At 39.6% G+C, this 16,549-nt stretch overlaps 1 protein-coding gene across 1 annotated transcript; it reads left to right on the top strand.

Moving 5' to 3' along the window:
- Positions 1-772: 772 nt before the first annotated feature.
- On the top strand, positions 773-4,262 carry LOC125232565 (arylphorin subunit beta-like). The gene is given in 6 exon segments (XM_048138286.1): positions 773-925; positions 1,551-1,684; positions 1,832-2,087; positions 2,090-2,658; positions 2,777-2,940; positions 3,279-4,262. Coding segments are annotated over 6 exon segments (2,106 nt in total). The 5' UTR covers positions 773-837; the 3' UTR covers positions 4,174-4,262.
- Positions 4,263-16,549: the final 12,287 nt, after the last annotated feature.

Here is a 16,549-nt window from a genome sequence, read left to right as displayed (position 1 = left end):
AGTTCTGTCGCAAAGCTTTTTACTATTTGACGTACTACTAAGGTTTGAAAGCTTTTTCTACCTCTAATTTTCAAAACGTATTATAATGGAATATGCTTTTTTTAAAGCTTTTTCTTTATTCTACACCCGTATTTTTATCTGCCAAGACAAGTCTATCGTCTATTCCTAAAATACGATTTTTTTGCATACAGCCTGTACTTGTGATGTTGTAGTGAGAAGCTGATGAAGAATTGATGAAACGCCCTTAGCCACTTTTTTGTCGTCAACGGCCGGTAGTCAACGTGCCCTTGTAAAATCTAGCTATCAATTTACATGTGCCAACTCACCGTACACTGTCGTACCTACTTACCGTACCAAAATCAATAACAATTATCTCATATCACCTTGACACTGTCAAAATATGTATTCCTAATGGACTGTAGCCATTTAATTTTAAAAACTTAATTTAAGACATGCTTATACTTAATCCAAAGTAATCTAAATACAGCTCATAGAATGCTCTTAAATGGCAATAATTATAGACAGAAGCAAACAACAGGCTTTCTTAGGGTGAATCTAATAAGCAAAGTACATCAATAGCAAAAATCAGAACTAATTACGATGACTCTAATTGTATCCGAGCCTTTCATTCGTCTCTGATAAAGCAAGAGAATGTTTATCACCAGCTTTATTAAAATTATTCCATTGCAGTCGGAGAAGATAGTCGAAATTCAAAACACATGTGAAAGGTCACCTGATAGTTGTAATCACAGCGTTACTAGGTAGAAGATAAGGGGGTGGTTTGGGTATATAAGGCCGTACCTGGAGTGGTTCGGTACAGTTGAGGTCTGCATCAAGATGAAGACTGTCCTGATCCTAGCTGCCGTCGTGGCCCTAGCGGTCGCGGGTACTGTTCCGCACAAACATGAGGTGGAGCTGAAGTCTGGTGAGTTCTTTAACTTCTAATAGTTACCTTAACTTTAGCATTTACTTGTTTTTTAGGATTTACACAGATAGTATATATTTTTTCATTATTGAAATCTAAATTTGCTATCTTTCCATCATTGATCACTTACCCATAGCGTGTCGTGCTCTGTTTATTTAATTTGACAATTATTTTATCATTTCATGTTTCTAAAACCAGTTTCTAGATCAAAATTTAATGTTGAAAATAATGTATAGTTGTTAATAACTAGCATTTGCTGAGTGCGGCACAAGTTAATTAGTTCTCCTTCGCCCATATGCATAATGTTTATAATATATTATTTGTATGTATATTTGTATTTATATTTGTGTATAAGTATACGTGTAATGATATGAATGTATTATTTATGTATTATATTGATTGTATGTAAATAATATTGCTATACTTGTCAATAGTTGTCATGCTTTCTAAATTTATTTTTCTCACTGCACCCACATTCGCGAATTTCTGTTTGGCCCTATGGTTGACTGGTAGAGAATGCCTGAAGGCATTAAGTCCGCCATTTGTACTTTTTTTTACAATTGTGCAATAAAGTTTAAATAAATAAATAAATAAATAAATAACTTGTAAATTTGTTTCATTACAGTTGATGCTCATTACATTGAGCATCAAACTAAAGTCATCGACCTTCTGGAGAGCATCGGACAGTACAGAAAGGACGCCGATTGGTTCAAGCTTGGCTACGAATACGATGTCGAGGCTAACATTGACAACTACACCGTAAGTAACACATTTCTTAATTTGACGTATATTTTAAAACACAAAATTCAATTCAAATTTTTTGGTATTAAGTACTCAGTTTTGCACTCGAACAAACTCGTAAGTCTAGTTGAACGTTACGTCATGACGCCATCTTTCTGTTTCCAGAACAAGAAGGCCGTCGAGGAGTTCCTCGTGTACTACAAGAGCGGTTTCATGCCCAAGTACAAGACTTTCTCCGTCTTCTACGATGAAATGAGGGAGGAGGCCATCGCTCTCTTCAAGCTCTTCTACTACGCCAAGGACTTCGAGACCTTCTACAAGACCGCCGCCTTCGCCCGCGTGCACTGCAACGATGGCCAGTTCCTCTACGCCTACTACATCGCCATCTACCAACGCCCTGACACCCAGACCCTCGTGCTCCCGCTCCGTACGAGATGTTCCCTCAGTACTTCGTCAACACCAAGACTTTCCTGAAGGCATACCGCACTAAGATGCAGCACGGCGACTTCGACCCCGCCTATGTCGCCACCCACGGCATCTACCACGAGAACGGCAAATACGTCTTCTACTCCAACTACACCAGCCCCTGGTTGACCGGCAGCGTTGAGGACAAGCTTTCCTACTTCACCGAGGACATTGGCATGAACTCCTACTACTACTACTTCCAGATCCTCTACCCCTTCTGGTGGAAAGAGAACAGCATCCCTCACTTCGACGAGATGCGTGGAGACTACTTCTACTTCTTCTACCAACAGCTTATTGCTCAGTACTACCTGAACCGTCTCAGCAACGGACTTGGAGAGATCCCTGAATTCTCGTGGTACAAGCCCATCGAGACCGGTTACTACTGCCAGCTGTCCACTTACTATCCCTTCTTCTCGAGAAACGAATACTACCACATCAACAAGGTTGAAAACGACCAGTACATTCAGTACCTTAGCAACTACGAGCAGTCTTTCCTGTACTACTTGGAGCAAGGCCACTTCAAGGCTGTAAGTATAGCTTCTACTTCCTCTTTTATTCTTACCTTAACGAAGGTTCAGTTACTAATTACTGTAGTAGGTACAATATATTCTAATGTTGGTATCTTATGGGTATTCCTTTTTGCAGTACAACCAAGAGATTGACCTGCGCAACTCCAAGGCCATCGACTTCGTCTCCAAATACTGGTTCACCACCGTCGACTTGTACGAAAAGATGCCCAAGAACTACGAACGTTTCTACGAAGTCATCGGTCTTCACCTCCTCTCTGCCACTCCTGAGCCCACTGACAAGTAAGTTATCAAGATCCAAAATACAAATAACTATTACCTAATTGACAGAGTAGAGAGAAAGTAATAGCACGGCAATGTGTTCCGCATCAAGTCGACCCTCGTCGTTTGTGTATGTTATTGCCCGTTTTCGGACCAAGTCTTGAAACTAGATCATCTTTTATAGATGGTGGAACCTTCGAGATAGCTGATTTAATGGTATATTTGATTCTGATTATGTTTCTATCAACTCAACCCGACTTTTTCGCTAGGTTTAAACGCAACCATATCACGGTAAACGGTGTCCTGAAAGGTTATAGACATTATAGTACAATTTTACTAATGATCAATTGTCTTTCCAGATACACCATCTTCCCCAGCGCTCTGGAGCTGCACCAGACCTCTCTGCGCGACCCCATGTTCTACCAGTTCTACGCTCGCATCCTGAACTACTTCCTCCAATGGAAAGAGTACCTCGAACCCTACAGCTACAGCCATCTCCACTTCGAGGGTGTCAAGATCAACGACGTCAAGGTTGACAAGCTGGTCACTTTCTTCGAGCCCTACGACTTTGACATCACCAACGACCTCTTCCACAGTGTTGAGGAGTTCAAGAGTAACGACCCCAACATCTACGCTGTCCGTCAGCCCCGTCTCAACCACAAGCCCTTCACCGTCACCGTCGATGTCAAGTCTGACGTCGCTACCGACGCCGTGTTCAAGATCTTCCTGGGTCCCAAATACGACAGCAATGGCTATCCTCTTAACATTGAAGACAACTGGATGAACTTCGTCGAGCTTGACTGGTTCGTACACAAGCTTACCGTTGGACAGAACAAGATCGACCGTCACTCTACTGACTTCGCCCTGTTCAAGGAAGACTCCGTGTCTGTTATGGACCTCTTGAAATACTTCAAACAAGGAAAGGTCCCTGTTGATATGTCCGAGAGGTTCTTCTACCAGCCCCAGAGAATGATGCTGCCTAAGGGTACCAAGGGTGGCTTCCCCTTCCAGCTGTACGTCGTCGTCTACCCCCACACTCCTCTGCCTCAGGGTTGGGAACTGTTGAAGGCTTACTTCCCCGACATGAAGCCCATGTCCTACCCCTTCGACCGCCCCGTGTACGAGACCTACTTCAAGCAGCCCAACATCTACCACGAGGATGTGTTCATCTACCACGAGGGCGAGCTGACCGCCAACTTTTACAACGTGCAGGAGTACTACCCCAACTACAAGAACCAGGTTCCCAAGCATTAAGGGGAATATACGTCCAAGGTGTGCTAGTCGTGATGCTGTTGAACTGTATGAAATGATCTAATTATAATAATTAAAAAAATTACAATATATTTGTTTTGTATTTACTATTCACCTTATTGATACTAGTCCGTTTCATTCGCTTTAAGAATAAAGTATGATATACTCCAAAAACGAAGAACACAAATATCATATGTAATGCATGTCGTGACTAAGAAATAGAAAGATTGGGAAGCAACTGGTCAAATGTACCTATGCTTTTCTGCGTTTTTCATAGTTTATTCTCTCCAGAGTAAAGTTTTTCAAAATGCTTTATTTGACCGCCAATTTGTACAATGTGCAGGAGTACTACCCCAACTACAAGAACCAGGTTCCCAAGAATTAAGAGAAACATACGTTCGAGGTGTGCTAGTCGTGATTCTGTTAATCTGTATGAAATAATCTAAATATTTAAATAAAAAAACAATAATAATATTTTTAACTTTCATTATCTGCCTACTTTATTCATTTGTCTATCAATAGTCCGACTTATTTCCCTAAAAAAAGTCTCTAGTAAAGTTTTGCTAAATCCAGACGAGTAGGTCACATAGGTTCAGAAAGACCTGGGGGGTTACCATGAAGTGTTAAAGCCGTTCAGTTTAGGTTGAGAGAAAGGGACGAAGCTATAGCAGTTCCATAGCTCTGTCCCTCTCTCTCAACCTAAACTGAACGGCTTTAGCACTTCATGGTAGCCCCCCTGAAGTTACCTACAAATGACTGGATGGCATCAGATCGCACAGGAAATGAGTGAATGGGAAGTTTAATGTTGAAATCTAAATTAAAACATTTATTCAGCAAGTAGACCACAGGGGTACTTTTACATGTCAACATTACAACAAATAAATGAATTTAACTAAAGTACAAAGTTACTATAATGACGACCGGTATGGCTCAGTCGGTAGTTAGTGTCAGATATTTGTTCCTGAGTCATGGATGTTTTCTATGTATTTAAGTATGTATTTATCTATTTAAGTATGTATATCGTCGCTTAGCACCCATAGTACAAGCTTTGCTTAGTTTGGGGCTAAGTTGATCCGTGTAAGGTGTCCCCAATATTTATTTATAATGATTAAGAGATTTATAGAATTTCTAAATGTACATAAAATAAAAAATAACTAAAATAACTTTAGAGTTGAAAGAGACCCTTAGATGTCACAACTAAAGATAATAATATTTAACTGTTTTTTATACAAATGGTCACCAAGAGTCAGAAAGGAAATAAACAAACAAAGTACCTCAAAATGTTTCGTTGGAGGCCAAGATCTAATGGGTCGCGGAACCAGCGAAGTAAATCAATATATTGCCATGAGAAGACCATTAACGAGACAATACAATGCGAATTGAATCATGTTTTTTTAACAGTCGGTTCTCGACTTCTCGCTATCCAAGAAAAGAGATGTGAAAGAGAATCTTACATAGATCATTTTCAAAATAATGCCAGAAAACTTGGTAAACAGGCTATTTCTGTACTTTTAACGCCCCTATTTAAATAATATGCAAATGATCGTACTACTTTAAGCGCCTCTCAAAGATACCGTCAATAATAATATGCAGATCGCCAAAACTTTTGGCTAAGCATTATCTTAAAAAACTCCTACATTAAACGATTAAACGGACGCAGGGATGCTACCGAACATATTATTATTACTTGGTTCTGCACAAAATTGTTTTCCCCTCACTAGCTCGGAAACACGAGTTTTGTCCTTTAATAGCAGCGGGTAAAAACGCACTTTATCCACTAGTGGGTAAAGTAATTTGACCTTGAATAAAGTCAAATTAACTGCCTTAAAATTGATAAAAGTAGGTGAATCTAGTAATAAAGATGATTTACCACCTGTGGAACTACTGAAAGCAGTGATAAACGCATTTTTGCGCTGTAGTTTCCTCGCTATAGTGAGGGGAAAAGTTTTGTGTTACACTCGGGCGCAAATGTATTTTAGTTCTCGTGTGTTAAAAAACTCGCAAGTTCAGGATTCTATTCTCGAACCACTCGCTTCGCTCGTGGTTCAACTATAGAATCCTTTCACTTGCTCGTTTTTCAATTTCACACTCGGCGTTAAAATACAACTTTGCCCCCACGTATAACAAATAACTATTTTTTTTTAGTACAGGTGCTAGATCGTGCTTTTTTACGCACTAGTGTGAAAAGTGGTTCATTTCTTGTCCGGTCGAAACTTTGGAGAAAAATGATACACGTGCGAAAAGGAAGTTCGTAACTCGTGTCGTTTTAACTTCATTTTTCCGCATTTGTATCGTAATGGTCTATGTCATGTTTGTGTGGTCTGGTGTTCGGGTGTCCATGGGCGGCAGTGATCGCTTACCATCAGGCGACCTGTCTGTTTGTTTACCTCCTATCCCATAAAAAATGTTTATATCTTTATTCTGTTGACGTATGGTTGTCTATAAATAAAAATAAGTTATTTGTAATCGACATTAATTGCATCGAGAGAGAGAACAGCGCCCTTAATGGTTACCTACACATTTTTTTATAAAACAGAAAATTTTGTTAAACTTTTTCATACAATATAACCAGCTTTTATTGCTCTTGAGTGCGCACGTTTGAAACAGTTACAGTACACGTGCGGTGCACTAAAACTGGCTAAAACAGGACTATTTACTGAATGGCAGGACAACGAAATGCCAGGGGTTTTAGTAAACAACGCGGGTTCTATTCTGGTGTTTTGGATGATACTAGAAATATGGCGATCATAATAGTTTTTTTTTAGATAAATCGTTATCATATAAATTTTGTTATTTTTGCGCAGCTTTGATATAAAAAAACGTAAGCATAAAATGTGATCCTCGCGCCTTCTCGTATATTAGGGTTTTAGTGTAACCAGGTAGACTAGTATCTTGGCCTCGGTAGTGACCTGTCCAAAAAGCAGAACTCTGTCTCAAATCCTAGAAAAGGGCTTCTGTTTGTGACACTGCCACACAAAGCCAGGGATATTGGACCAATTGCTCTTAACCGTTCGCCACAGCGAATGTACATTAAATTCTACTGCGAGAGATGCATACCTACGTAAACAAACCTAACCACAAAATTAAAATTTTGAAAAAACCCCCGACCGCGACATAGTGGACCGATTTTCATGAAACATGGCTAAGAACACTCTCGACTAACTCAGCTTTAAAAAAAAAAACTAAATCGAAATCGGTTCATCCGTTCGGAAGCTACGATGCCACAGACAGACACACACACAGACAGACAGACAAACAGACAGACAGACAGACACACACAGACAGACATGTCAAACTTATAACACTCCGTCGCTTTTGCGTCGGGGGTTAAAAAGTAATTAAATTATGCATGCACAAGCCAGCGATAATGTTTGAGCTTGAGTGGTCGCTCGGAGCGGAGCGTTCGGCGGGGCGGGCGAGCGTACATCCACCCTATGCAGCGTCGACTCACGACACTTGTATGAGTTTCAATTGTTGGATATGCACGCCGTACGCTCCACCTTTCTGCACACCCAATATGGCCAAACACAGTGACAAACTAGTAATTGTAGTCCAGCTGATCGTCAGCCCTTTTTTAATGCTAGTCCATCAAAATTTGTAGTCAGTGCTACTGGGTCTTCTACCCTTCCTAAAGAGTTCTACCCTTACGAGTCAAAGTCGAATACTGCCCCAACCATTTCATACGGAACCCTAGGAGCGTTTAATTTAAAGTTGGGACGTGGCAACACTGCAGGACATGTGACGGGGCTGCCAACTTTGAGGAAAAACGAAAAACGCGAAAACTCACGGACAGCTCGGGATAAATAAATACAGACGCGGACGTAGGCATAAGTGTCCTTTTAACTCTTTTATTTTTGCTATTGTCTGTAAACAACTAATCATAATAACCACCTACTTTAATACCCACGGGAATAGTGCAATGTACGTACTTGTGCAATTCCCGAAAAGTTTGTATACATTTGGATCACGTCTCCGATTTGGATAAAAATTGGTAGGCTGATAGAGTCCATGATGCTGAGCAAGATCCACTAGGTTTCCCAAAATGTTCTAGGTGGATTGTATGAAACCTTCCTTTTTTGTTACCGAAAATTTCATGTGTATGTGTAATTTTATTTCATGAGTAACTATCGCGGTAACCGAAGACAATATTAATAGGTATATAGTTTATTCTCTCTAATCTCCACTCTATCTAATCTTTGCCCCTCCCAGCTTATGCATGGCAGTAAAATTTAACGTTTCACAATAAAGTAACTGAAACTAAGGCCGAGCGCACACTTTTACGCAATAACTTACTGTGCACGCGGCCTTATGACCAGCTATTAAGGGATTTCGGATTCTGGTCCGTTTTTTTTAATCATTTTATGGAGGGCTTATGGCGATTTTTGGCGTCAAGTTGAAGCTTGTACAAATAAAGTTATTTAGAAACATATTTTTAACTCAATAGGTTTAATATTTATTGAAAACTATCTAAATTAAAAGTAAAAATAAAAAAAAAAATAATGCGCCTATAAAAGGATTTATTATCGCGTTGCGTAGTCAATTGGTAATATTTTTTGCATATTTAAAAAATTGATTATAATAGTTTTGTTTTGAATTTGTATTTATTAGTTTTATTATTAACTAGTCACTTTAAAATCCGATTTATACATTATTAATTTATCTTAAACTGGAAATCGTTATAAGTAAAAAACTTAAGAGCGATCTAGGTACCTATTTTAAAAGAATATACTCGTATAACGTCCAGTGGATACAGTAACAGACCTTTGCATCTGAGACAGATGATTTAAGCAGCATCGTTACGACACTTGCGTTCGTGGCTGTATAGCCCATTTCGAGAGAGGACCCCTCGTCCGCACACACGGCAGGTGTATGCTCCCCCAGATGGGCGGGGGTTAGAGGCCTGCTCGTGACGCCTCATGCGTTTATCATTCAAGGAGGAGAACCAGGCATTGTCGTGCTTGGATTGACCGTCATGGAGAACACGGCGCCACGCGGGTCGGTCTTCGGCCAGTCGTTGCCACTGGTTGCATGGAATATCAAATGTGACCATGTCACGCTTCACGCAATCTTTGAAGCGCAGCATTGGCCGTCCGACCGGTCTTTGCATCTGCAACCTCTCCCAGCAGGATTTGTCGTGGTAAACGAGTCCGCTCCATTCGATACACATGCCCAAATCACCTCAGGTTCTGTTCTGGATATAGAAAATGTAATATTTGTTCAGTTGGTCATAAGTTGTTCACAGAAATCGCGAAGCGTCTGGTTGAGGTAGCTCGTGACCGAAGAGCTGGCGACTTTCTCGCACAACGTATCAGCATTGCGACACAGCGAGGAAATGTCGTCAGTATCCTTGGTACAATGCCTCAAGGGCCTATTTTAGAGATTAGCTATCTTTTAATTTAGTCTTAGTTTCTTATATAATTATATATGTAAATATGTTCATGTAAATAAAGATATTTTATATTCATATTTGTTGGCAGCACTGCTCTTTGGATATGTCACACAGCGATGCTTTTGATCCAAAAATTAACGGTTGACTTTGTATGCGCTGCAAGTCATGAACGCTAGCGATCTTTAATGAAAATATTTTACATTGTGTTATTTTAAAGCTATAGTCACACTACCATAATGTAGAAATTAATGGCGAAATAAAAATGTAATGTATTTAATGTAATGTATATATTTATGGACCAATAAGTCTGAAATAAATGATTTCAATTTCAAATACATATGCATTACACACTGCCTACCCCTCTGGGAAACATGCGTGATTGTATGAATGTATGTATGTACACATATGAAATAGAAAGTCTATAGCCCCCAGTGCCTTGGTCACAGGCAATTGTATATATGTTGCGCATATGAAAGTTAATTTGATCTAAGCAGGCAGGCAAGCACGGTCGCGTGATAAACGATACTTTATATCGTATAACGTCAGGCCGTCCTTTTCGCACTATTTGTAAGTGCGACCGATGTGATAAAGTTTATCGAACTAGTGTGCTTGGCCTGCAGCTGTGACCTGGGTGGCCGAGAGGAAACAGGCACCTGCCGCGAGTTCAGAGAACGCTGGTACACCTCGGACACTGGCGATCAAATACATATAATACGAAAGAGGCGCGTTCCTAGCACACAGTCTAAGCTCGTGTAGGTGAACGCATACCATGCTTGTGTAAGTGAAATATAATAGGTCGACTGTTCGCGTTTTTGACATGCGGTAACTGTGAAGTAACCGAGAGGGGGTGGGCGGCACTTTCAGAGGGGAGCGGGAGTGGCCATACTGTACGATAGTATTTACTCTTTATTATACTGTGACGCTGGTATGATTCCAACCTCAGGGCACTTGTCTTTTTCTTTCATAATATGTGTAATTTATTTCAGTTTTAATTTAGGCGCAGAATGTCAATTTTTTCGCCTCAACAGTTGAAAGTGCTTCAGGTAACATTTTCAGTTAACTAATGTTTTTGAATACTTAACCCATTAACGTATACTTTATTTCATAAACATAGCATGTAAGTGTACACTAACAACTATGGACTGTAATTGTCTGAAAATAAACAATTTTTATTTTATTTTTATTTTTTTATTTTATTTATTTATTTATTTCGTTGTTCTACTTATACACGTTAAACTTTCGTGAGACATATTCAAATAATTAATGCATCTACGGTTGTACTCACGTTATTATATCGCTATTGCTGCGTCATGTTTCGGGCCAAATTAGGAGGCCCCTCTTCAGGCATATATAAGTTCTCGCGGCGGCTAAACTCCGTTTTTCTTAATTTTCCCGTATCAATTACTCATATTCTTGCATTTATTGCCTTGGACCACACCATAAAGTCACCACAAAAATAGTATTTCCACAATGCAGCAAACAAAGCTTTTGCCGGCGCAGCTTTTTGCCCCAATTTTGACGAGATCTTTAATTCACATGTGTAATTGCAACTGACACGTTCACAGGGTCTGAATTTTTGGGGGAAAATTATTGCTTTCAGTCAAAATGACGTTTCGGCATCTGTTTCTGAAATATGTTCATTTTAGTTGCTTATGATGTCTCAAAAAAAAAGGGTGGAATGTTATAAGCACCAAAAAATAAATTGTTTCCTACATTCAATATAACAGCTAAGCCTAACAAGCCTAAATTTTATACATAAAAATTAATAGTTATTTGTACAAGGGGGCAAAGTTGTATTTTAACGCCGAGTGTGGAATTGAAAAACGAGCAAGTGAAAGGATTCTATAGTTGAACCACGAGTGAATCGAGTGGTTCGAGAATAGAATCCTGAACTTGCGAGTTTTTAAACACACGAGAAGTAAAATACATTTGCACCCGAGTGTAACACAAAACTTTTCCCCTCACTATAGCAAGGAAACTACAACGCAAAAAAATGCGTTTGTCACTGCTTCCAGTAGTTCCACGGGTGGTAAATCATCTTTATTACTAGATTCACTTACCTTTATCAATTTTAAAGCAGTTAATTTGACTCTATTTAAGGTCAAATTACTTTACCCACTAGTAGATAAAATGCGGTTTTACCCGCTGGTATTAAAGGACAAAACACGTGTTTCCGAGAGTGAGGGGAAAATTTTTTGAAAAACCCCCCGCCCGCGACATGGTATGAAAATCGGTGTACTATGTCACGGTCGGGGGTTTTTTCAAAATCTTAATTTCACATTATCAGCCCACATACGTGACTGTGCTCGGGAAAACGTCCCACTTTGTCGATTGCTATAAAGTCGCTTTAGTCAGTTTATTCATATACTTAAACGATGTTTTCCTTCACCGAATGACAAATATCAAATAAAATTTCGTACTTAAGTTCCGAAAAACTCATTGGTGCGAGCCGGGGTTCGAGCCCGCGAGCTACGGAACGAAAGTCGCACGCACTTACCGCTAGGCTACCAGCGCTTCAAAAATCTTTTTCTTAATATTCAGGAAAATTCCCCACCATAACAAAAGCCCTCACGCACACAATGATATCTAGAGGAGCCAGTTTCCTACCCCTGGGCCGTAAAATTTTACAACTTAAAACGGTTAGACTATACACCGTGTTTTTTTTGTTTTCCGATAAATTCGACACGTTGTTAGGTTCGTTATCAGGAACCACATTTATTTAAATTCGCCGAACATTTTTTTTCATCGTTTTCATACATAATAAATGAATTAATTAGTGTGGAAGACCCTTAAGAATAATATTCAAGTTTGTGTCAAGTGATTGACGGCACATGTCAAAACAAATAACATTACGAAGTGGTAAAGGCTGTCACAGAATTCGATAAAAACAGGGTGTTCTTACTGGGTCGCTAAAGGGATCCTGTAAGGTGACAAAAATTGGTTGGTATTTAATTTTTTTTATACTACGTCGGTGGCAAACAAACATACGGTCCGCCTGATGGAACGCGGTCACCGTAACCTATGGACGCCTGCAACTCAATGGGTGTCACATGCACGTTGCCGACCCATTAGAAACTTGTGCACTCCCTTTTGCTGTTTTAAGTACACAGCAAAAAGGAGTGTACAAGTTCTGAGGGTTTGGGTTGCCGACGACTCAAAAGACAATAGACGGAACGAGTTAGTTCCGTAAGTCCTCCCGTCATCAGCACACCGCACCCTCGTTGAGCTCTGGCAGCCTTACTCACCGACAGGAACACAACACTATGAGTAGGGTTTAGTGCTATTTGGCTGCGGTCTTCTGTAAGGCGGAGGTACTTCCCCAAATTGGGCTCTGCTCTAGATTCGAGCGAGAGGATATCCGCTGTGCTGAGCCTTACCACACAAAGCGGAATATCATTCGCTATGCCCTTGCTCCTTTTCATTGAAAATTAAAAGATAAACTGCGGAAGAGCTAAACTGTGAAATGAACTGTCGCCTGCGGAATTTACGGACGAGAATTTTCAAGAAAAGAACGTACACGGGTATCTTAAAGGCCGGCAACGCATCTCTATTCCGTTTGGTTCTTCAGATGTCCATGGGCATCAGTATCAGGCTATATCGCTTACTATCAGGCTCGTTTGCCTCCTGTCGCATAAAAACTCTTTGAACTGAATGTGACGTAATTTTGATTTATCAAAATAAAGAAACAAAGTTTTATTATAGATCTGGGCAAAGAGAAGAGAAATGGATTAAAACTCATCAAATTTATGGTAAAGTAGCTTTTGCCCGCGGCTTCGCTCGCGTTAAAGTCGAAAACTGCGGAATTATCCATACAAACTTCCACCCCCATTTTAGGGAAGTGGGGTGTTAGAAAGAGACAAAAAGTAGCCTATGTCACTCTCCATCCCTTCGACTGTCTCCATTTAAAAAATCACGTCAATTCGTCGCTCCGTTTTACCGTGAAAGACGGACAAACAAACAGATACACACACTTTCCCATTTATAATATTATTTAGTATGGATAATTCTAGTATAACCTAACCTAACCACAAAATTAAAATTTTGAAAAAACCTCCGATTGCGACATAGTAGACCGATTTTCATGAAACATGGCTAGGAACTCTCCCGGCTACCTCAGCTTTCAGACAAAAAAAACGAAATCTAAATCGGTTCATCCGTTCGGGAGCTATGATGCCACAGACAGACACACAGACAGACAGACAGACACGTCAAACTTATAATACCCCTTCGTTTTTGCGTCGGGGGTTAAAAATTATATGGTACATACAAGAATTTGTCCGGTCAAGCTATAACCGACAAAACGAAACTATAATTAAGAAATAAGTAAGCCAATTCAACCACAAATCAACAGTTTTATATCTACCCAGAAAACGCAGTAAACACGTGCATACAACACACTGTTTAAACAGCAGCATTTGGCAACAAGATCTGTTTAATAACAACCATAAATGTATCCGCCATTGCATTAGAAAGTAAATGTTCTAAATATAAAAATGGCGTACTTTACAAGCATCTGCCTTTTAGGACCATAGATCGTAGAAGCCCGTAGATGGCTGGTATGAGGTGTCATCACGGCACCACTTTCGCATTACGACAACATATGATATAGCCAGGTTAACAAACATTGGCATGTATTTCATAATTTACCGCAGCAACACATAGACATAGAAAGATTTTATTCAACATCACATGAAATTGTTACAGGAAAGTGTTTCGTTGTAGTTGTTGACATAAAAAACTTCAATTTAGACTCAAACATCTAAGAAAATTACAGCTGGAGATTAAAATATTCATGCCATGTGTGTACTGTAAGAGAGACGGCCTATTGGTGAAGGGAATCCATACATTTAACTCAATATCTTTTTTTTATTTCATGGGAGTTAAATCACAAACAACTATTCCCAATCGCTGCTTCTAATTGAATCCCCTGTCAAGTGTTCGTTCTCCTTGACGTTTATCTATTATTCCAAATTCAAATCGGGGACTGCCAGTCAGCTAACATCAAAATGCTGTAAAAGGTTTCATTCTGTATATGAAACATCTTACGGTACACCATGTGTGTAACACCGTAGGTAAACTTTTCAACTCAATTTGCTTTTGTATGTCTGGATGTTCTCAGTTCTCTAGCTCAGGTCACAATTCTCAACTGATTCTCAGAACTAACTCATTTTTTTGGCAATCCAGTTTTTGGGAATTACTTAAAATGCGTTTTTGTTTTTGGAAATTACTTTAATTGCCATAAATGACTTAATAGACTATCGTGACTGTGTGACTTTTAGAACTAAGTATGTTTCACTTATGCGTTTTCTAAGCATGTCGCAATGGTCTACCTGGAGCCACTAATTAGTTTTTGAACAGGAAAAGCGCTAGAAGGTTCAAGATCAAATTGAGTAGCTATATCTGTCTCTATCAGTATATGATACATTTACTGAGTGTGCAGGTGACATTATACGATACTCCTGCATAAAACTTTCCCTCTATATTTTTCTAAATCTATGTTTACGAACATCTGTCTTTCAGGACCACCTAGTGAGACAGGTCTGACACCACCATTCATCTTTATTCGTTGGGAACCAACTTAAAAGCGCAACGAAATTTCTTTACCACTTTTAACTTAAAGATGAAAATCCTGTAACTTAACTGTAACAGTAAGCTTGTACAGGATGAAGTACCACGATTTGAAGGCACTCAACGCATCTTTAAAACTTTTAGCATAAAGTTGAGTTTCCTATACCTCGTCTGTAAATATAAATTTGTTTAGAATGATATGCTAAGTAATTCATGGTTATAACTCTTATTGTAATGGGTTATGGTCGTGTTTCGATAGAGGATTGATGAAATATGAAGAGATGCATGTTTGTGACGTTTTGTTACCGTATGTATGGAAGTCTGTGAAGTCTGAAGCGCTGGTGGCCTAGCTCTTACGTGCGACTTTCGATCCGGAGGTCGCGGGTTCGAACCCGGCTCGTACCAATGAGTTTTTCTGAACTTATGTGCGAAATGTCATTCGATATTTGCCAGTCGCTTTTCGGTGAAGGAAAACATCGTGGGGAAACCAGACTAGGCGGACTAATTCCAATAAGGCCTAGTTACCCCTCGGGTTGGAAGGTCAGATGGCAGTCGCTTTCGTAAAAACTAGTGCCCACGCCAAATCTTGGGATTCTTTGTCAAAGCGGACCTCAGGCTCCCATGAGCCGTGGCAAATGCCGGGATAACGCAAGGAGGATGATGAATGATGTATGGAAGTCTGTACATCCCTTTTGCAGTAGTTGAAGAGTCTTTTAGTTTATTGATAAACAGTACAGACAACCAATTGGAACCCTAGGCCACTCTACAACCATATCAAAATGACAAGCCGTAAGAGATTTCTTACAACCTGATTTATAACGTCACTATGACATAGTTCTACAGTGGCCTAGGGTTCCAATTGGCTGAATATTGGCTACGTGCACGACAATTACGCCCACTACCATGTGAACCTGAAGTGGAAAATGTCAAAAAATGACATGTAAACAAACATTATATTTTAACGATTTTTCGTTAATTTTAAATAAATCGAATAACAAGAGCTACTATTTCAAGTGTAATTTAGGTAGATAGATTATAAAGACATGGATATAATTGTGGGTAGATATGAGATTTGTGTATTATGCATGTGGGTAAGCGAATAAACCTTCAGTCAGTCTGAGCTCGAACTTGGTGTTTAATTTACGTCCTTAACATGGCGCAGCCGAAATAAAAGAATCTACTTCTATTATCACTGTTCGGAGTGAGTTTTACGGTTTACGTAGTTAACCTGTTGTGTACGTGCTGTAGAAAACACAATCTTTAGACGTTTTGTGGAAACAATTACACGGGCGTTAATCATGGAGTCGATTTTACCACCGCCGCCGCCATTTGTGTTCGTTAATAGTTTAGAAAATGTAACTACGGGAAATTTATCAAAAGAGTGGGAAAAGTGGAAGAATTCATTTCTCATTTACTATGAAG

This window comes from Leguminivora glycinivorella, chromosome 13 (assembly GCF_023078275.1).
Source record: "Leguminivora glycinivorella isolate SPB_JAAS2020 chromosome 13, LegGlyc_1.1, whole genome shotgun sequence".
NCBI lineage: Eukaryota > Metazoa > Arthropoda > Insecta > Lepidoptera > Tortricidae > Leguminivora > Leguminivora glycinivorella.
This window is presented reverse-complemented; position numbering and strand designations above follow the sequence as displayed.